This window comes from Theobroma cacao, chromosome 5 (assembly GCF_000208745.1).
Source record: "Theobroma cacao cultivar B97-61/B2 chromosome 5, Criollo_cocoa_genome_V2, whole genome shotgun sequence".
In the NCBI taxonomy this organism is placed as follows: domain Eukaryota; kingdom Viridiplantae; phylum Streptophyta; class Magnoliopsida; order Malvales; family Malvaceae; genus Theobroma; species Theobroma cacao.
In genome coordinates this window covers 2,275,123-2,297,914 of record NC_030854.1, presented here as the reverse complement: position 1 = coordinate 2,297,914, position 22,792 = coordinate 2,275,123, and the positions used below count along the sequence as shown (strand labels likewise).

Sequence of the window (22,792 nt, the reverse complement as noted above, 5' to 3'; positions counted from 1 at the left end):
AATCTTAATCTTTAAAATTTGAGCTTTTATCTAATGATTCAAATAGCATTCATTAAACCTGGCTACCTTTATGAATCAGGATTCAAGAAAATCAGAGGGTCATATCCCCTTACTATTGAACTTAAGGGAAAAAAGAAGAAGATAAAGGTTTGTTGTACAATGTTGAACAGAAGAGATATGGGTGACTTGAACTGCAGAGGAGCAAACCCAACAGCTACATTCCATTTTTAGAAGAAGAAGAATTCAAGTGTTTGACAAGAAAATTAATTAAAAACATTTGATCACAATGTAGATTGATGAAATTTCCATTGATTCTCGTTGTACCCCCTAATAATCTTCTTTACCGGCTTGGTTATTTACCTTCTCTTGTTCTTGCTGCCCAACAACAATGTAAAGTAAAACAGAATCCTAAACAAAAATCCCCAGGCAATAATGATCCACAAGCAATTCCATTTGCTTATATCAGTTATTCCCTGTTGTACCAGGATACCCCTGCCGGTTGTCACACAAGTTGAGCCTGTGATGTTTACGCCCAAGACACTGCTCATACTTTGCAACAGCTTCAACTTGAGTGACACTGGCACTGCTCCGAGGGGTGTGTTGTCAAACATTTGGACACCTCGAACGAAGCATTTTGTAGGATCATCGAATTCGTTCTGCAGAACAGCTTCGTAAGGATATTTCACCAGGGAGATGTAGTGGAACCATATCCAGTACAAGGGTATTCTATCTCGAGAGATGAAGAATCCGCTGAAGAGCAGGAAATAGGCCAAGATGGCCACAACAACGGTGAAACCTAACATGACATGAGCGACGATACCTGAAAGGAATGTTACAAAAGAGCTTCCAGCCCAAAACGAGGCAAAGATTGTTAAGAAGAAGAAAAAGAACCCCGAAAGGCCGCCAGCAAGGCCTACTGCCCAAAAGGTTGTTGCGGCAAAGGAGATGGAGAGGACAACTAGAGCAGGAATGGAGATTAGAGAGTGAGCTAATACATAAGATGACCGGCGATAAGCATTATAAGCTGTTTCCCTCATGAAGATGTATCTTTCTTGAAGGAAGACGGGGATTGCTTCAGCACAAGTGTAGAAAGTGGTGGACATGGCAAAAGCGAAGAAGCCTAAACGTTCTTGGATACCTTTAGGTGAATTGTCTAGCTTCCAAAACATGGTTGCTAAGATGATCCCGGTGACAAGAACTGCACCCAAGCGAATTCCAAATAATTCAGGCATTCTTCTTGAGTTTGTCATCGATCTTTTGGCAATAACTATCATTTCGATCCAAAACGGATTAGCAAAAGTTGGCACTGAAGATGTTAAATTGGAATCATTTTTGGCACCAGAGACTAGCTTTCCCCTTGAAATGCTTGCACTGATTGCATCTTTAAGTGAAAGATTTGGTTTGCAGGAGAAGTCATTTCTCGGATTCTTTCTAGCCTGCCATGACGTGTTGAATTCAACTAAGCTTTTGGTTCCACCAGGAGTTTCTTCAAGCTCACGAATCAAATCAAGAGCGAACTCAGTCCGGTTCTCGTTCTCCGGAATAGGATGACCAAACTCAGCAAAGAAATGAGGCAGGTTCCCTGGGGAGCCACTATACACAGTGTGTCCATGTGAAAGGAAAATCAAACGGTCAAGTAAGCTCAGAATTCTGTAACTTGGCTGGTGAACGGACATGATCACAATGCTTCCGCTCTGTGCAATTCGCTGCAAGACTTTGACAACCATGAAGGCGCTTGTTGAGTCCAACCCGGACGTTGGTTCATCAAGAAACAGGACAATTGGATCGTGAATTATGTCAATTCCAATTGAAACTCGCCTGCGTTCACCTCCAGAGACACCTCTATGCCCTTCATCTCCAATTACAGTCTTTGCTGCACTTCTCAGGCCGAGTTGATCGATCAGAGCTTGAACTCTAGCCTTCTTTTTCTTCTTCGAAAGCGAGCGTGGAAGCCTGAACTCAGCCGAGAACATGAGTGTCTCTTCGACAGTAAGCATTGGAAACAAGAGATCATCTTGCATAACATAAGCAGAAATCACCCTCAAAAGTCTCGACTCCAGAACCTCACCATTCAAAGTCAAAGAACCCTTTAAGCTCTCTTTTGCAATCCGGTTCGCAAGTGCATCAATCAAAGTAGATTTACCAGACCCACTTGCACCAAGAACCGCCATGATTTCACCTTCTCTTGCTTCACCCGAAATATCATTCAACAATATCTTGCTATGGATCTCATTAGAATCAAGCTTGCTCCCTTCCCCACAAAACGGCAATGCCAACTTTTTCCGAACTTTGACACTGTAAGTTAAGTTGTTAAACGAAAGAACAAACGGCTGCGAAGATGGGAGTGAGCTACACGCATAACCGAGCTCCAGGACTCGATGATCAACCGGAGTATTGTTCCCTGAGGCATCATTTTGGGCGTCGTCTACATGCATCAGGAGCTCAGCTAGTGTAGGAGAGACTGTTGGTTTAGCTCTTTTGGTGTACTTTTGGAGTTCCATTTGTTTGGAACTGTTAAAAAGTGGGAAGTTGTCGCCGGTCACTGGCTTCCCCGACGACTTGATTGCACTTCCTAGAAATGACATAATTGTTGCCTTTCTGGTTTTGGTTTCTTGGTTGCTGAAACTCTTTATGTGAAGTGTTTATAATAAGGAAAAGAGGGAGAGAGAAAAAAAGAATGGTCAAGAGGTTTGGTAATTCCAAGTATCTAACCCCTTGCGTAATGCGTATAGTAGGTGAGAGGAGTTGCGCGGCTTGTTAATGATCCCACACTTTCTACCAAGTCTTCATTGTTAAGACAAATAAAAGGGTAGATGGCATCATATATCTACACTATGGAAAATAATATATGTAGTATGGGAAAATAGTGAGAAAATCAGCAAAAGGCTTCAGCTTCAACATAAATAGGCCAGAAGCTAGTTAAATTTTGAGTCAAACGGAAGATATCTAGGCATAAATTTGCATAATTGTGAGTACAAGCCTGAATCGAAAGTGTATTTCAGGGACTAAATAAATTAATGAGAGTACTCTATATTGACAGCTTTTGAGTTCAGGAGACCAGCCCAAGATTTCCATATCTGTTTAAATGATTTTATGTTTGAAATAAAGCCCAATCTATGAGTATATTTGTAGTATTTTTTATTAGAAAAAATTATGAAGAATAACCTTTTTTTATAAGAACATTTCAAAAATAACCATCAAAATAAATTTAACTGTTTTTAGTCATAATTTAACAAAAATACTCTTAAAACTATTTTAAATAAGTTAAATCATTCATCATAATTTTTTTCCATTTGTGCTTTCGATTTCTCTCTCTCACCATCCCACTCTCTCTAATTTTATCGATTTCTCTCTTCGGTATTAGTCTGTTATGCTTCTGATTCCTCTCTCCCGCGTTTTTAGATTTCTCTTTCCTATTCTTTCAAGACACCAAGCGATGATTTTTATGTGCTTAGGTGGATGGTTATTTGAAAATTTTAATTTTTAGGTATTTTAAATAAAATCAAAATGGTAGAAATTATCACAGATGTTTGAAATAGCTTTTAATTGGATCAATTCGGGACTTAGACACTAACAAACTCAAATTTTGAAATTTATAAATCTAGGTTTTCAAAAGAATTTTTTTTTTATTTTATTCGAAATAAGTATTTTAGATAAGCAAATTTGTGTTTTGATTTATAAAAATATGTTAGAAATACTTTAATCGGTCCCAATTTGTCACAAAAATGAAGAGAGTTGAGAAAATTTAAAATTTTGGTTCGTAAGTAACAACAACATTTTAAGTATTAAAGTGTAACAAAATATTTTTGAATATGGCATGTAATAATAATATTTTTTTAACATGACGTGTAACAATAATTTTTTTTTCAATATAACGTGTAACAACCTAACCATAGCATATCACATATTTTTATACATAGCATGTAATAACCTAACCATAACGTGTCACATGTTTTTGTACATAGTGTGTAACAACCTAACCATAACGTGTCACATGTTTTTGTACATGGTGTATAACATGTTTTTGTACATGACGTATAACAACTTAATCATAGAGTGTAACAACCTAACCATGACATGTCACATGTTTTTGTATAGAGTGTGTAATATATTTTTGTATATGACGTATAACAACCTAACCACGATATGTTACATGTTTTTGTACATAACGTGTAACATATTTTTATACATGACGTATAATTTTATTAAAGGTAATTTTATATAATTTATCTAAAAATAATTAAAATTATAAAAAGAGTTATTTTTAAAAACATTTTATCATAATTATTTTTAAAAAAATACGCTTTTTTACTATTACACAATACACTCCGGGGTCTAAAAGTTTTCAGGATTTCTTCCTGGAAGAGAGAAAACTGGGGCAGGTTGATGGGTTGGTTTGGAGAAAACATTGCGTAGGTAATGATTTCAGATACTTTCAATGCTATATTCCTTAGCATTTCTCACCAATCTCCTGTTTCAGGAAAAAGATTACAACAAAGAAGTTCGGGATTTTTTGATGCTGTTCAATAGTAATACGTAAGAAATTATCAATGATTATGGATAGCATGTGAGTTGTGACACATCCCTCGGATCAGGGTAAAGCCTGGCTGGATGTCAAAATCAATGTAAATCGTTTTCACCCACACATCAATTCCTGCCAATTATCTTGTCTTTTATTGCAGATAGGTTGGCTTTGTTTAAAAGAAAGCCTGCAGCAATCAAGGAAACCCCAAGGCAAATGTTCAAAAGTCTTAAACCAGAACAAAGCGTGTTGTCTCTAACCATTGAAATTAATTAGTCGCTCCATAATCTGGCCATCAGTATTTATTTTTGTATGTCCAAAGAGGGGTGACCTACATCTCCTAATTCAGCTTCTGCACGCCTTCTTTGCTTCACGAAAACCTCCAATTCGAGACATGTGATGTTGTAATTGAATATATTTTTGCCTGGCCGAGTTGAAAATATCAGAAATATTAATGTTTGGTATGGGTGTTATATCTGCTGAGGACTGACCCCCCGGGGTATGTTCATCTGCTCTGGACTAGTGGCTGGAGGCTAAAGGGTACAAGAAATGTCTGACAGAGAAACTGGGTCTGGAAGATCAGAAAAAAAAAAAAGGGAAAAAGCCAGAATTACTTAAGGAAGCCATAGTTGAAGAATGACTAAAAAAAGTTGAATACTTATTTTCCCATACTATTGATAGGTAACCTCAACCACACCCATAGATTGTTAAAATGGGCAGGTCATTCCGAATCAAGTAGTTTGATTCGGGCAGATGGGAGTGATCAATTCAGCTCTCAAAAGCATGGCTAATATTTTTGCCATTCATTTGGGTGGTGGTTATACATTTATTAGATGGAATCTGCTTTTGCTTAAGATGCTGTAGTTGTAGTTGTTTCACTTTTACCTTTTGCCATTTTAGATGTCATTGTGTTCATTTGCATATGCCAAAGCTCTCTTCTCTTCATTCACTCAGACAGTTCTCTCTCACATGGCCAATTTGAACCTGGGTTTGCTCGAAAAATGAAGATGGAGCCTGGCTGCACCCAAGAGTATGGGCAACAGACTCCTGAATTACCTATCCATGCTGGGAAATAATGAACTGATATTAAAGAATGTTGACTGAAGAATCACTAATATTATTCTTGATGGCCTGATGCAATTACGTGTTACATTATAGCACTCAGCGTAGATCAGTCAACACCTTACCCAACTACATGCTGATGGCTTTGCAAGGTAAACGTGGAAAGCCCCTTGCATATAACCTTGGCGTAGGGGAGATGGATCATGACTCATCCTTCCTTTGAATCATTGATTGTTCTCTACCCCTATTCAGACTTCACCAATCTACTGTTCAATTCAAGCTGATCCTTGTTAGGAAACACTCATCCCTTGATTCCCTATCATCAAGGACAACAGTGCAGAGGAATGGGTAAGCTAAGGAGGGTTACATTTTACGAGGTTGTTGGCGTCAAGCTTTAGATACCACATATCGGCAAAGTTATAGAATCTCTCGGGCAAATGATTGACAGGGAGGTAAGGTAACAGTTACTAATGGAAGAAAAGCTTGCAAATGATTAACAGAGTAAGAGTTGCTAATTCAAAAAATACTTCTATTTTTGCATTTCCTAACAGTTTAAAAAATTGAATTTAAACAAAACCTAGGAAACAGCAGTGACAAAGGAATAGTTTAGCTAGTTCTTTGTGGCCCAAACCATCCCCCTTTGTAAAATTGAGCGGGGGTTACAGATGGTACCAAGAAGAGAACTCAGATGATAAGAATAGGTGTCGAAGAGCAAACCCAAGAATTTCATCTATTGAGATGCAGTATCAGAAGCACCATCCAACTTCTCGAATTTCGACCAAGCTCTCTCTCTCACTCTGATTTGGGCTTTAAAGGTCTTTGCCTGGATGATTGAATCCCACTTGTAGACCTCCCTATGAACTTCAAGATCTCATCGATCAAAATCACAGGGAATGCAACAGCGAGAACCAGTAGCCATTCGTTAAAGCTTAAAGGCACGATACCAAATACTTGAGCAAGGAATGGCACATAGAGGATCAAGAAGTGCAGGCCAAATGACACAGACATGGCCAGAAGGAGCCAAGGGTTGACCCATGGAGGCATTGTCAGGAGGCTCCCATCCTCAGAAAGGGCATTAAGGGAGTTGAACATTTCAATGGCAACCAAAACAGAGAGGGAAAGGGTCATTGCTTTTACTTTGCCACCCTGGAAATAATCACAGGGATTGTTTTCAAAGGAGAAGACCTGAGTACCAGCTGTGAAAGGTGAAACGGTGAAATTTTCCCAGGATGAGCACTGGCCCCAATTGGCAAGCTGGGAGTATCTGACAAGGGTGTGGCCATCCCCACTTAGATCTATGCCCAAGAAGGAACCATGCGTATACCAAATGACGAAGACACCAACAGTGGCCATTCCAACATATAGTCCAATGACCTGTGCAAAGCAATAAAGTATTGTAAATAACTCAATCCCACTTAAATAACTTTTTCCACAAGATCAAGCACAAAGGTTAAACTAAAAAATATTCATATTAAAAGACATAGTAGGTGACAAGCTACCAGATAGCGGAATAGAATCCAAGCAGTGATGAGTGAGTCATCACTTCTGCGAGGAGGCTTCTTCATGATGTCCTTGTCTGGAGGATTGAATCCCAATGCTGTTGCAGGTGGTCCATCTGTAACAAGATTGACCCAGAGAAGCTGGACAGGAATCAGGCCCTCAGGTATACCCAAAGCAGCTGTTAGAAATATGGAGGCAACCTCACCAATATTTGAAGAGATCATGTACCTGAAATAGGATTCAAATGGAAGAAATAAAATAATGTTCTTACCATCCAAAGAAGAACTCAAAGGAACAAAAAAAGAAATGATTAAAGGCAATAATCAAAAGTCAAGCAAATTGAGCAACGACGCCTTTCTGAGCATTTTTGTCTATGTGCATACCCTTCACATTCTAAAGCATGAGAAGAGCTTACAACCAACCTGATAAAAGCTTTCATGTTGTCGTAAATGGATCTGCCTTCACCAACAGCAGCAACAATTGTACTAAAATTGTCATCTGCCAATACCATGTCGGAAGCTTCCTTTGCAACCTGGCAGATGGAAATAATTTAAAAGATGTTTAAAAATTTTGGGGAAAATGATATAAAATAGTGAAAAGAGAAACACGACAGCAATAATTGAAACCGAAACAGAGCATCATGCATAATAACAAGTCATGGCCCTCTATTACAACTAACTGGATGAATGTAACATAGGTCCATTTTCAAGCCCCCATCAAGCATCCATCCAATTGAAGAACATTAAACAAGACTATCAAACTGTAACCATCTCCTCAGTGATCTTCTTGTAGGACTTACTTTTCAGGTTTTCTTTTTTAAAAAATTCCCCTTCCATTCCAATAATCTCTCCTGTTCTTTTAAACATGATATGGAGATGCAAATCAAACAAAAAATCTGAAAGAGATCAGCAAAAAATAAAATGAAAACATACCTCTGTTCCAGCAATGCCCATTGCAATCCCTATATCAGCCAGTTTCAAGGCAGGTGCATCATTCACTCCATCACCAGTCATAGCAACCACCTCTCCATCTTCCTTTAGCAATCTCACTATCTCTTGCTTGTGCCTTGGTTCAGCCCTAGAAAATAGAAGCCCACCACTTTGTCTCAGATGAGCTTTCTTATCCAACAGCTCCATAAATTCCTTTCCAATTAAACTTTTTGAACTGATGTCTTCAGTGGGTCCAAATACACCTATTTCACGGCATATAGCTTCTGCTGTATCCTTGTTATCTCCAGTAATAACCATAACACGAATACCAGCTGCTTTACAGTCCACAATTGCTTGATGGACCTCTTCACGAGGAGGGTCCTGCAAACATTTGAACGCAGCAGCAAGCACAATTAGTTCACCAGAGAAAAAGATAATCAAAACAATTCTAAAGGCAGTCATGGAAACAATGTAGCTCACCCTCAATCCAACCAAGCCAACAAAAGTGAGATTGCTCTCAATTGATGAATAGTTGGATGGGTCAAGTAAAAGGTCATGAGCCGGATGGTCATCACCACCATCATAGGTTTCAAACTCAGGGAGCTCATCTTTGTATGCAAAACCCAAGCACCGCAATTGACCGCTTGACACATCTTGAAGAGCACAGGAAACAAGGTTCCTAGAATTCTGATCCAGTGGTACAACAGAACCATCACACAACTGCATCTTTGAGCTTCTCTCCAATAAATTTTCTACAGCTCCCTGCCAAAGTATGTAATTCAAATTAGAGCTATAAAAAACCTTTATAAAGTGAAAGAGAAAGGAACAAGGAGATTAAAGTTAAACAGTAGCTGTAAGAAAAAAATTCCATAAACAACGCAGATGTTAAACAGCAGCAAAAAGTATCATGCTAGCTTCAAACCCTATCATGCACATTGTTTTTTAACTTAATGGAGCAAAAGACATTCAAATCTTTAAAGAGGAAAAAGAGACAGATGAGCAGGGCCGCCTGCCAAATCAAAACAAGCATTTCCAGTTGATCACAAGATAATCAAGATGCCAAAAACCAAAATTTTCAGCTTTTAAGTAAGAAAAAAATGATAAGAGATAGAGATAGCACCTTCACTAACAATGACCTTCGTCCTGATTTGGAATTGACAATAACACCCATTGACTTCCTATCACGATCGAACTCAAGGGTTGCAATCCGACGCTCATACTCATTCCACCATTGGCAACAACCTTTAGATCACATCATGTAACATATTTAAGTTTACAAGTCTTAACGCTAGAAAGAAAATAATAAAAGTAAAAATAAATTATGTGAATATCTAACATACGTAGAATATCACTGCCAGCTGATCCACCGCTAAGAGATCCTTTTGGGAGGCCCATTTTCTCAACAAGAACCTGTAGCAAGAAGATATAGAGATGAATCAGATACTAAAATCACTATAATGCCTATTTCAGAGCAGGCACAGATCAACAAAATATGCATGAACTCTGTTATTAACAGCATCACCGTACACTGACTATCAGCCTACACTAAATAAATTTCTCATGCTCTAAACAGAATACATTGCAAACAAATAAACACAGTTATAAACAAGTCAAGAAAGCAACCAAGGGTAAGTGCCTGGCTAACCTTTATTGCTGCCTCAGTAGGCATTCCATGAGCAACAAACTTATTTTCAGAATGCGTAACACCAGCATCATTACATATAGCAGCAATCTTCGCGATAGTTTGAAGATTAGCATCCATTCCACCACTTGGCCAATCATGTATTTTCCCATCAGAAGGATTATACGTAGTCCCATCAACCCTAAAACTCCTCAACGTACCCGCATCACCTCCCATAGCCACAAGCTTAGCCACTGCCATCTGATTGGTAGTCAAGGTCCCTGTTTTATCAGAGCAAATCACAGTAGTACATCCCAATGTCTCAACACTGGGTAACTTCCTCACCAGCGCATTCTTTTGAGCCATTTTTCGTGTTCCAAGTGCTAAACAAGTAGTTATAACCGCCGGCAATCCTTCAGGAATGGCAGCAACAGCCAATGCGACCGCAATCTCAAAATAATAGGTACATTTCTCGAAGGAAAATTTAAAATTCCTTGGCCAACCATCCACAAATTCCCAACTAAGGAAGTATTTAACATTAATCAACCAAACAAAGACACAAACTACCCCAATAATCATCGTCAAAACCTCCCCAAACTCATTCAACTTCTTCTTCAACGGCGTATCTTCTTCGCTCTGCGCCGCCACATGGATTTGAGCGTGGACTTTCCCGATCTCCGTTTCCATCCCAATTTGTGTAACCAAACAGAAACAATTTCCGTTAACCACCGTTGTTCCGGCAAAAACCATGCTTCTTTTCCCTTGAATATCAGCGTCTTCGCTAACTAACTTGTTGGTTTTATTAACCGCCTCGCTCTCTCCCGTTAACGAACCTTGCTCGACTCTCAAAGTGGAACTAACTAACTCTAAAACTCTCATGTCGGCCGGGACTTTATCCCCCACTTTCAGTTCGATGATATCACCGGGAACGAGCTCTTTAGCCGGCAAGTTTGGAATTTTCACTCCATCTCGGATCGCCGTGGCTTGTTCCGATTGGATCTCTTTTAAAGCTTCCAATGCTTTCTCCGCGTTGTTCTCTTGCCAAACACCGACGAAGGCGTTGACGATCAAGATCAAAAATATTACCAACGGTTCAACGAAAGCGGTAATTTCCATTTCACCGCCTTCTTCACCGTCGTACCAAGCCAGGACAAAAGAAACTACTGCTGCCACAAGCAAGATTCGAACTAACGTGTCGTTGAACTGTTCAAGGATTAAACTCCATATCGATTGCCCTTCGTGTTTTTCCAACTCATTGTAGCCGTAGATCTTGCGCCGATTTTCGACTTCCGCCGATGATAATCCCAATTTTTTGTTAACTTGGTAACGCTTCTCGCATTCTTGGATATCTTTGGCCCAAGCAGGAAATACATCTGGATCGGCGGTTGGTCGAGAGGTAATCATTTCTCCTTTTCCACAACCTTCTCCTCCTTTTCCCATTTTTGGATCGGTTACGAAGATCAAAATGGAGAAACCCTAGGGCGGGCGGGGAAGATTAAGGTGTTTGGTTATCGAGAATAGCGCGAGAAACAGGAAGAGAAAACTTCAAGGATTCATTGATATACTCGCAGAGAGGATTGTGCTATTCCCACTATGCCAATCTCTTTTATTTCTCTTGCTTTATACTTCTCTCTCTCTGGCCGCTCGCTGACTCCCTTTCTATCTGCGATTATCACTCAATTGATCGTGATTAAGAATTCTTGATTGTGATTAGCGAAACTTCGCCGTACCACCACCAAGCAGTTCTGGTGAGGTAGAAACGTGACGTCTGCTTAGATGGTGACAGCTGGCAAAATCGAAACGGATAATTGGCAGTTTCCTATATGACTCCGTCCTATCGGCTGTGATGTCGTTTCGTTCTCTTCCTTCATACGTTTTCCTTTCTTTTACACTGTCGCTGCCCTAGGGTAGGTAGCCAGAGAAAACAGGACAAAAATAACTTTAACGGTAAATAAAATTTATTACTTTTATACGATAGTAACACAATTATTGGACGGGAAAAAATAATTCTTTAAGGTACATAGATACGATAAGGTTCATTCTACATACTACATTTTAACATAAATAATAATACATCATTCATCTTTTGACTTTTCTTTTTTTAATATCAATATTATTGGTTAAAATATTATAAAAATTTATATGTAATTCATTGTTAATGTATAATACGTTTACATTATTATTTAATCACCAAATATCACTTTATAATTTTTTGTTAAAATAAATAATTATTTTTTAGAGTTTTTAACTTTAAATTTATCTATTAAAAAATAATAATAGTTAATTTAATGTTAATATGACCGTGCATCAAATATAAATTTTTACTGATTTGGATGAAATTTAGACGAAATTAGAAGAATGGATAAGAAACGAAATTTGTACGTATTTTGTTAGGCATAAAGTGGACATTGACAAGAAGCGACAGGAGAAGACGAATTATATAAACAGAGTGAATAGTAAAAGGTCATAAAAGGGGAAGCTTCAAGACAAGAGCGTAAAAAGCTTTATTAGACAAATACACTACTTTATGAAGCAATGGTCAAAAAAAGGTGAAGCAAAGCCAACATAGAAAATGCGCATACTATTCTTTAGTTGGGACGACGCCATTTGTTTTTCTTAGACTTTAATCTAATGATAAGGACTTATCCTATGGGAAAATATGCGTCTAGTCATTGTTTGAGGTTGGAGAAACTTAGGCCAGAGGTAAAGCATGTCCAATATCAACAAAAAATGGGACTAGGAAACTCGTGAGAATGTGCACCATGCAAGAAAAGTCTGTTGACCCTTCACTTATTCTATTGCTTAACATAGTTTTGTCACTTTCAATTTTTCACGAATACTTGTTTCCCAAGCATTTCTAGCCTTATTATTCCATTCAAAATCATTTCTTAGACTTTTGTTTTGATGTTTAGCTATTAAAAAGCTTAACATTATTGAATCCGAATAGAAGAGTCAAGCTTGTCACTTATCGACATGGAAAAAATTTGTTAGTACTTTGGGTGTCTATAGAGATCTCGCGCGTGTATGGGAATAAGGTTTTTAGGATGTTTAAGTTGATAGCAAATTAATGGTTGGTGTGTTATTATCCACGTTTAGTCGTCTTGATGTTTCCGTTTATAATAAATTAGTGGTTGATGCATTATCGTTCACGTTTAGTTTTTTTTATTTAAATTCAGATTTAATCGAAGTCATACACATTTTGCTTAAGAGAAATTGAGAGGTGTAGGTTCATCGCGTCTTCAATATAATTGCAGATTTCATAATGAATATGGGGATATTGATTGAGGAGATTTTTTTAACTTACCTTTGACCACTTGATGGAGCCATTAGCTTACTTTTAAATAATGTAATTGAGATTAGTTTCCTTGTATTAATCAGGCAATAAATATTAATTTTCAAAAAAAGATTTGTTACTACATTGCTATCCAAATTAGATAGTTGATTATTTTTAGATAAAATTCAAATTTATCACTTTACTTAAAGTAATAAATCAAATTTCGAATACAACTTTTATTATTGTATTTTTCTAATTTGATTAAAAAAAATTTATAAAAAATTATTTCGTTAAAAAAATAGAAGAATATTTTGATTTTGAATTTTTTTAAAAAAAAACTATGTTAAGATATACAATGATATAAAATTACACTTTATTCATAGATATTATCTTAAATAAAATTTAAAATTTTAACCTTAATATTTATATATCGTGGTTAACTCAGCTTGCTTGAATGCAAAGAAAGTAATCTCCAAATTTGTATAAAAAAAAATGGAGACGAATTGATCTAACTTGATTGAATTAATTTGGTCCCCGGATCAAGGACAAAATTGGACAAAACATTTAATTAATTTGAGATACCGAACCAAAGAAATATCTACCGTACTCAGGGGTAATAACTGTAAATAGCTGGCAATGAGCAATGAATAAGAAGCGCCTCGTGGGGTGTGCCTTGGAGGTTTCTGGGAATGTTCTTGGGTTTGAATCCACACCCGTTGGGCAAAGGAAGTCAAAGGTTTGCTCTCAAAAATGGTCCATTTGCCATAGCAAAGGGTTAAAGTTTTTGATTCGAAATCTGTCTTCGTCGTGGCGGCAATCTGCCCCGTGGGCCCTACCTCTTTGCTTCCCAGTTTCTCATTCTCATCCAACCCCAAGAGTTTTTTTAATTTATTTTCTTTTTTTTCTAAAAAAATATATATATTAAATGAAGTGATCCAGGGAAGGCTTCACCCTGTTGACAATTTGACTCAAATCAAATAATATTTGTTTAATATATGACGTCAAACAAAACAAAAATCTGCCATCATTTTTTTTTTAATTTGTTCGTCAAATTCTTTCAATATTATTTAATGATTTATTTGGATTTTATTTTTTATGATTACAATCCAATCTTTAATCTAAACACGTAAGGAATAATAATTTTATTATCTAAATTAGATTATAAAATACTTTATTCTTTTTCAATCAGATTGGATAATATAAGTATCTGATTATAACGTATTTATTAACATCCATAATAAAAAATTTTGTGTTGTACTTATTTTAAGCATTCTTCTTTTTATACGAAGATTCGAATTTGAAATTAACATCCACAGTAAAAAATTAGTTTTTTTAAATACTTGAGTACAATTAAAAGATGTATTATTTAAATATTATTTGATTTTTTAAAACCCTTTTCTTGCTTGATTTTGTTCGATTAATCACTCTTATATGGATAATTATAAAAGTATCACAACTTTTTTAGAAATTATGACCAAAAAGGTTTTGAGATTCCAAACCATTAAATACCAAATTGGTGGATTAAACAAAGGGACTTAAATATAATTTCAAGTACCATGGAGGATCAAAATGAGAAGAATACGGTAAATTAGAGAATTCAAAAGTAACCATTTATGACTAAAAACAGAGAGAGTGGAATGGAGAAGCAAAGGGCAAATCTACGTACGAATTTTCTACATTAGGAAAAGGCCGCAGGGATTTCATCAACCCGCTTCCAAACAGTTGCGTAATCATTCAAAGTAAAGATTCCAAGCCGGACATTGACTTTTATGTCCCCCACTCCCACTCCCACTATCCTCCTGATCTTTAATGCTCAAAAATTCCGCATATGGCTCCCATCAAAAGTAAGTATTTTACTCATTAATTAATATATAATTTTTATTTAAAAAATAAAAATTGAATTTTGTTAATTTTAAAAAATAAAATTTGAACTTTTTTATTATAAAAAATTAAAAAGCTACTTACCAATCATTCAATTGGAACAAAATTTGATATGTATTTTGTAACAATCCGACCCGATTTTAAGTATTATTAGTTCAATCTATTTAAAATTTTATGTAAATTTAAACAAAATTAATATTTAATACGTTAATAGTGTATAATTTATGTACACAATCATGTCATTAAATCTTGATACTTCATTAATGAAGTATTATTTTGAAAGAAATAAATCCTGATGAGATCTAAAAATGACATTAGATTTTAATATTAATTTTTTTATTTTTTTAAAATAATAAATCATTAATAAGGTGTTAAGATTTAATAACTCGATAATGTATCAAATATTTTTTTATTTTAATAGTCATATTCATGTGAAATTTAGGATGATATATCACATTCAATTGACTAAAATTTTAAGTACAATTTGTAATAATTCGAGCTTAAGTATTATTAGTCCAATATGTTTTCAGATTTAAATCATAAAATTTTCTAAAGAGTAGGTTTAAATCACTAATGTTGATTGATTAAAATTCAAATCCAACGTGAGATGAGCCATCAGGTGTGGTCTAAAACAGACTTCTTGCATTGATTTTCTTCCTGAACAAATGCAAATAAAGAAAATAAGAAAGGCAATTAGGAAGGGTCCGGGAAACTTAGAACTCCACAAAGACCTTGAACTTGTAGAGTTGGTGAAGGACGTTGTGCTTTGGGTTCCCAAATTTCCAAGCGTATACTTTTCTTGTGACAAGAAAAGGAAAGTGGAAATTACTGTTTGATGGAATTTTTTGAACAAGAGTCAAAATCACGAGGACTTGAACAAGAAACAAATGACAAAGGTTACATCAGCAAGAAAGTCAGGCCTGTGGATGAAGACCAAGACAATGTCTGCGGAAAACCCGAGAGCAGAAAAAGACGGGGAAGAAATGTTGAGAAAGAAGTTTGGCTTTGACGATCATTAAATGGGACACAAACAGAGCCTTTGTCTGGGATGCTTGCTTTTGTAGGGTCCATCAAAGCCTTTTTTGTTCTGATTGAATTGATGATGGGGCCTATATAATTACATTTGTTAGTTCTGAAAGGTTTGGGCTTGAGCTTGAACTTTGCTCCTTGGAAGTCAGGCCATTTCTCATAGTCTCATGTAATCCATTTTGTCCAAGGAGAAATGGGCTGACTGTCTCGAAGCCTACAAAACACAATGACCCACCTCTTGTTTGTTCATGCAAGACCATAAATGGCTGCACTTTTTCTAACCCCATGGTTGAGTGCAAAGCAAAGGGATAGGAACTCAGGAGATGTAGAACAATCAACTGAGAAAATCCTGAGATTTGGGTTTTTCCAAGCTATTAAGTGAATGAATCTTCTAAGCTTGGGAAGCACCAATCATGTTTATGGAGTTTTCACATGTAAATTGTGAGCCATATGCAAATACGGTGGAAGAGAGTCAGAGCAACAAAAGCTTTGTAGTTTAATCACTTTCAACGTTGTGAATATGGAAAAAGAGTGATCAAAGAAATTAGGTTGATTTCCCCATCGAATTAAAACCTTCTCCACTGTATGAACGAAAGAAACTGTCAAAGAGTTTTTGACAAATATGCCTGCAAACCACGCGTGATGCTTATTTAATTACAGACTCAACAATGTCTTCTTGTGGGGTTTACATAATTAACCCCCGAGACTGCATTCAATCAACTACAAATCTACTTTATGGCTGCCCATTTTGGTCAATAAAAAATTAACATCATTAGCCTATCCACTCTTTGCCTAACAGCGCACACCACTGCTGGAAACACCTTCATTTCTGCTAAGTCATGGCATGATAAATCCCACTCGGAACCAACCCCATTTGCCCATTTCTCCCTGGCTTTCACCCTTTTTTCTTCCTTCTTTCTTTCTTTACATTATATATCTTTTCTTGCAATCTAAGCTTTGTTCAATCTTATAACTCTCAAAAACCTAGTTCATAAATCTGATCAAACTCTGCCCACACCCTAAAAGAAACCCTTGGAAGAAATGACATCTGCTTGCATTTCTAGTTGTTTGAATGATGCTAGAGACCCCCGGGTGCCTGTCAGGGCAACCTACGTGAATCTTTACAAGTGGCCAGAGTCGGATGCAGAGTTTGTGAGGTCAAGGAGCTCAGGCATGCATGGCCACCCTAGGGTTGTTGACGGTATCTCCTGCAGGCAGATGTACTTAAGGAGCTATAGGTTCTCCAGGAAAGAAACTGTGCCTGAAAAGACTGTGAAATGCTTTGGGAGAGTTAAAGACAAGGTGGCTCATGGGAAGAGGAGGAACAGCAGCCAAAAGAGACGCATTAGGAGAAAGTGTTTCGTATGGAGGAAAGTGAAGGTTGTATTTTTCAGGTTTTTCAATAGGTTGCTGTCTTGCTCTGCCAGTGTAGATGTTGTGGATCAAAGGAATGCTTTCTTCTGAAGCTTTTTTGGGGGTGATTATTTGGTTTTTGTTCTTTTAGCCATGTTTGAAGAGAAAGGGTTTTGGGTTTAATTAACTTGTTTTTTCTAAGTTGTGGAAATGTGAAATGTCTTAAGTCAAGAGAGAGTAGGGACTTGTATCTTTGTACATTAATTAAATGTGCTGCAAGAATTGTCTGATATTCTTTCATCTGAATATTTTTATTTCATCAATTCATCCTTATTCTCTCCACATCTCTAAATAGACTAATTTTTACTTTTGCCATCATTTCTTGAATCCCTAGTTAAAGGGTTTAAAGGCCTTTAACATTTCAATTTCAGATTCTGTGTCTTTGTCTTCTTTTAAAGTAATTTGACAGCAAAAAGTTATTTCTGTTAAAAAAGTTCCATCAGTAGTTCAGCTGAGTGTATACTTCTCCAAAATCCTTTTTGACCACCTTCAATTCTATGCCTTTTGTACAAGTGTTTTACCAGCTGTTAGCTGGCTCATATTTTCATGTGACAGCAAGTGAGTTTCTGATAGCTTGTTAGACCTGAGTATACTTTATTGTTTGGGTCTTCAGCTCTGTTGAAAATGACAGGCTGCATCAGGTCAAACTGACAAAGAAACGCAGGCATTGGATACCCTTTTCCAAAAGAAACAAAGAAGACTTTATTCCACTGCCCAAACCCCAAGAACAGTAATATAAACCGCCGATCAGGTCAAAAGAATTCTGTCTGTTGTGCAAAGCCTTTTGCTGCGGCGGAATTCTTTCACCACCAAAGTCAGTAGGTGTAGGCCAGTGTTCCTTGCATTGAAAAACGTGAGAGCGAGATAAAGAAAAGGAGGATTACATTTCTTTTTCCATATCACTGCATCCATACCAGTTCATCAGAGTTCTTTGAGTTCCTACCTCTGCCCATTTGTGAAAAAGTTTAAAACTTAAGCTGTCTGATCATAATAATCAAACTTGACACTTGGGAATTTACTTGGTTGATTGCTGACCAACATTCCTCTGCCTTTACTTTAGTTGTCTACAATGTTTTCAATTTATCATGAGTTTTGGTGCAAAAGGAGCATGGTGGGCATTAATTGCTGTAAATTATGAACCCCTTTCATCAATTGCAATTATTGTGAAGAACGTTTTTATTGGAAAAGGAGTTTCACGGCTTAAGAAAGGAAAAGGAGAGCATGGACTGATAAGGCTGGACTCTGGGCATACAATCATAGCTGTCACCAAACTTCCTCATGCTTGCACTCTACGACACAAATTATAATGACTAGTACCCTTTTCTTGCTTGTTTCGGAGCTCATCAAAACCTGGAATGGAAGCACAGAAAGCTGAATTTCCGCTTTCAATACTTCCCCTTCTCTTTGAATTCTCTTGTTACCAGTTACCTGGATATCTTCACCCTGTAAGAAGGTGAAAGACACTTGATAATTTTACTTCTCTATAACTTCTAGTTCATGTTAATTTTTTTTAACAGGGTTTAGATTCAATTGGCCCTGGAACTATGAATCAGTAATTTCTGTGAAAGAGATAAAGCAGAGAACATTTTATTATTCCTCATCATAATGAATGAAACTTTGCCTTGGTCATGTTCTGCATTATCATCATTTCATCTATTGCTATCATTGCTCAACTGACAGGAGAAGATACCCTTTACCATCTTTCTAATGAAAATAGATTTCTTATAACAATGAAAAAATTGGATAGTTTAAGTTAAAAGAAGTTGTAAAAAGGGGGATTGAAGATATACCTACAGGGGGCTGTAAAAAGCTCTCGACACGTGAAAGTTGAATCTCAGGTTACGGTTGTAGAGGTTGAGATCAATGGAGAGGAAGCTGAGATGGAAAAACTGAAAAAGAATCGATCAAAATGAGAAGAAAGATCAGAGTTATGAAGAAACTAGGAAAGAAAGTGGATTAATCGAGAAAATTAGGCCGAAAGGAGGAAAAATCAGTTAAGACACGGGTTAGCCTGCTAATCATGCGTTGAGAGCATCCCCTGCTCATTGTTCAACCTTTGGGCATCCTACTAAAGATCGTCCTAATCATAATCCTGTGCCACCTGCCAGAAAACCGAGCAGAAGTGGGTTCCTAAGCCCCAAGAACAGATGAAACAGGATGTAGTGGAAAAATCCCCAGCACTTTCAGTTGTTGTTGATACTTGTGTAGGAGAAACAACTCCAATGTCCTGACAATACTGAAAACGCAAGAGCAGCTGCTGCAGGGGTGTCTGCACTGGTGAGATAAGCGGAATCCAAAAAGAGGAAAAGGAACAATCACGCCAAGAAGAAGATGGGAGTGAATTCTAGTCAAACAGGTGATCCTGTTGTTGACAATGTTCTTACCTGCTCTTGTTCTTTGTGAATATTCTGACTTTAGGGGATTGAATGATCCCACGAAGCAGGAGGTGAAGTCTTACCTTTGTCTTTAAAGATTGATTTAATTTAACTTTAAAGGAAAATTACGAGGAACATACTTTCTTGATAAAAATATATTTTAAAAATAATCATCAAGTTTAATTATTTTTAATCATATTCAGTTATGACTCGACAAAAATATTTTTAAAATTATTTTAAATAAATTAAATCATTTATCATAATTTTTTTCTATTTGTGTTTATAATTTCTCTCTCTCATCATCACAGTCTCTCAAATTTTATCGATTTTTCTCTTCGGCATTTGTCTGCTATGCTTCCGATTTCTCTCTCATATTTTCAGATTTCTCTTTTTTGCGTTTTCAAGACACCAAGCAATGGTTTTGATGTGCTTGGGTCGGTGGTTATTGGAAAATTTTGATTTTTAGGTATTTTCGGTAAAACTAAAACGGTAGAAATGATCACAGATGTTTGAAATAGTTTTTAATTGAATCAATTCGAGACCTAGACATCAATAAACTCAAAAAATTAAAATTTATAAATCTAGGTTTAAAAATTTTTTATTTTTTATTTTTGGTTGAAATAGGTGTTTTAGATAAGAAAATTTATGTTTTGATTTATGAAAATATGTTAGAAACATTTTAATCGATGCCAAATTGTCAAAAAAAAATGAAGAGAGTTGAGAGGATTTGAAGTTTTAGTTCGTAAATAACAACAACATTTTAGACATTAAAGTGTAACAAAATGTTTTTGAATATGAGGTGTAATAATAATATTTTTTTAACATGACGTGTAATAATAATATTTTTTTTAACATGGCGTGTAATAATTTTTTTCAACCATAACGTGTAATATGTTTTTGTACATGACGTGTAACAACAGTATTTTTTCAACATAGCGTGTAACAACCTAACTATGAAGTGTCACATATTTTTGTACATGACATGTCACATGTTTCTGTACATGACGTGTCACAACCTAACCATGAAATGTCACATGTTTTTACATATGACGCGTAATAACCTAATCATGATGTGTAATATATTTTTGTATATGGCATGTAACATCATAACGTGTAATTTCATTAAGGATAATTTTATTCAACTTGATCAAAAATAGTTAAAATTATAATAAAAATTATTTTTGAAAACATCTTATCTTTAAGAGTTATTTTAAAAACCGACCCTTTATTTAATTTGTATTCTTGAGACTAGAGAAAAGAAGAATAAGGATAGAATCTTGGGTTTTAAGGGGTGGCAGTCCCTTCATAACTATAAGAATGATGTAGATGGTAGAATATGGACTCTTTGGAAAAATTTGCTATCAGTAACACTTCTCTCCAGCTCTGATCAGGCCATCGTCTGTCACATTACTACAGCTGAAGTCAGGTTTTAATTATTTAGAAGACGATTATGGAATCAATTAACTGCATTTCATGCCTCTCACTCGGACCTTACCTGGGTGTTAGCAGGGGACTTTAACATCATAAAGAATGTATCTGAAGATTCAGATTATGATGGATCTCAAGTTCCCGGGAGTGACATTAAGGATTTTCAGCCTTGTCTATTGCAGCTGCAGGTAATGCACCATCCTTATACTGGTTCCTTTTGTCTCGTTGTAATGAGAGACCAAAAGAATGTTTAGCTGGGAAATTCGATAGAGTTTTATAAATGATGCTTGTGTGGATGCGTTTCCTTCTTCTGCTGTTGAATTATGAGCCCTGGGATATCAGACCGCTGTCCTGCACTCATCAAACTTAACTCTGATATTGTATCCCCCCCTAAGGCCTTTCAAGTTTTTTAATCTCTGGACCCAGCATGAGGAGTTTTTGGAAGTTGTGGTCAACGTCTGGGACTGTCCTCTTACAGGTCGCCCTATGTTTGTACTGCACCAGAAACCTAAGCTGTTGAAGCTAATAAGAAACACTTCAGCCACATCTCATTGCGAGTTCAAGAAAAAGGACAAGAACTTTCTGCTATACAAAACAGCCTTCTTTCTCATGCAACATCTGCAGACTTGGTTGCTGAATAAAAGAAAGTCTCTGCTGGATTGATAAACTTATTGGTAGCTGATAAGAGGTTGATCAGAAACAGCCTATTTCCATAAAATTAATAATGCCAGGAAATTCCTCTAAGATTCATATGACAATAAAATTTGTTTCTCAAAAGGATATCCATTTCTACATTAAGCTGCTTGGAATAATTGATGATGAAGTGGAGAGTTGCTCTGTTGATGAGGCTAAGGCCATCTTGAAGACATCCTTTTATGATGAATCTAGAAATATCCTGCAGGCTCCCATTACACAGGAAGAGGTGAAGTCTACTACATTTTCCCTTAATGGAAGCAAAGCCCATGGCCCTGGCGGTTATACTGCACAATTCTTTAGGGCTGCTTGGTCTACAGTGGCTGATGACGCTTCAAGCCATAAATTCTACCATTATTAACTTAGTCCCTGAAGTACCAAATCCTTCCTCCATCTTTGAATTCAGACCTATCTCATGTTGTTCCACCATTTACAAATGCATTATGTACTAAGCTCATTTCCAATAGGCTTAAGAAGTGCTTACCAAGCATGCTTTGTGCAAACCAGAGTGCATTTGTGGAAGGTAGGAGCTTGTAGGATAATGTTCTTCTGGCCCAAGAACTTGTGAGAGGTTGCCAGAGGAAAGGTCTGTCTCCTAGATGTACATTGAAGATAAACCTCAAAAAGGCTTTTGATTCTGTTTAGCTAGGACTTCTTGTTCACAGTATCAGAGGCTTTGGGTACCCATCGAGCTCTATGCTGTGGATAAGGGGCTGTGTCTCCATAAAGTATTCTGGTTCTAATGGTACGTTTGGTTGGCGGGATAGACAAGTGAATGTAATAGAATAGTTATTATGTGGGAATTGAATGAGGTGGGAATAGAATAGAATAATTATTACTTAGTTTGGTATGACAAAGGGAATAGACCAGGAATAATTATTATGACTTATTGTAGTGTTTGGTTGGTAACAATAACTTTTGAATAAGAAAGGAATAGAAAATAAAAAGAAAAAAACACCCTTTATTATTTATATGACATTTTATTTTATTAGATTTTTTATTTATTAATAATCTAGAATTTAATTAAAATATTAATAATTAATCATTTGAATATTAATATTTATT

The 22,792-nt window shown here is 36.4% G+C and overlaps 3 protein-coding genes across 3 annotated transcripts; 1 reads left to right on the top strand and 2 right to left on the bottom strand.

The window, feature by feature from the left end:
- On the bottom strand, positions 82-2,759 carry LOC18597847 (ABC transporter G family member 20). The gene has a single exon (XM_018122184.1). The coding sequence runs from the start codon at positions 2,583-2,585 to the stop codon at positions 357-359; it is 2,229 nt and encodes a 742-aa protein (XP_017977673.1). The 5' UTR covers positions 2,586-2,759; the 3' UTR covers positions 82-356.
- LOC18597846 (calcium-transporting ATPase 1, endoplasmic reticulum-type) lies at positions 6,043-11,294 on the bottom strand. Its single transcript, XM_007027084.2, has 8 exons — positions 9,659-11,294; positions 9,354-9,423; positions 9,134-9,255; positions 8,494-8,775; positions 8,017-8,394; positions 7,507-7,616; positions 7,084-7,312; positions 6,043-6,958 (listed from the first exon to the last, which is right to left on the bottom strand). Exons 1-8 carry the CDS (start codon positions 11,072-11,074, stop codon positions 6,377-6,379), a joined length of 3,189 nt encoding a protein of 1,062 aa, XP_007027146.2. The 5' UTR covers positions 11,075-11,294; the 3' UTR covers positions 6,043-6,376.
- Positions 16,439-17,463, top strand: LOC18597845. The gene has a single exon (XM_007027083.2). The coding sequence runs from the start codon at positions 16,860-16,862 to the stop codon at positions 17,280-17,282; it is 423 nt and encodes a 140-aa protein (XP_007027145.2). The 5' UTR covers positions 16,439-16,859; the 3' UTR covers positions 17,283-17,463.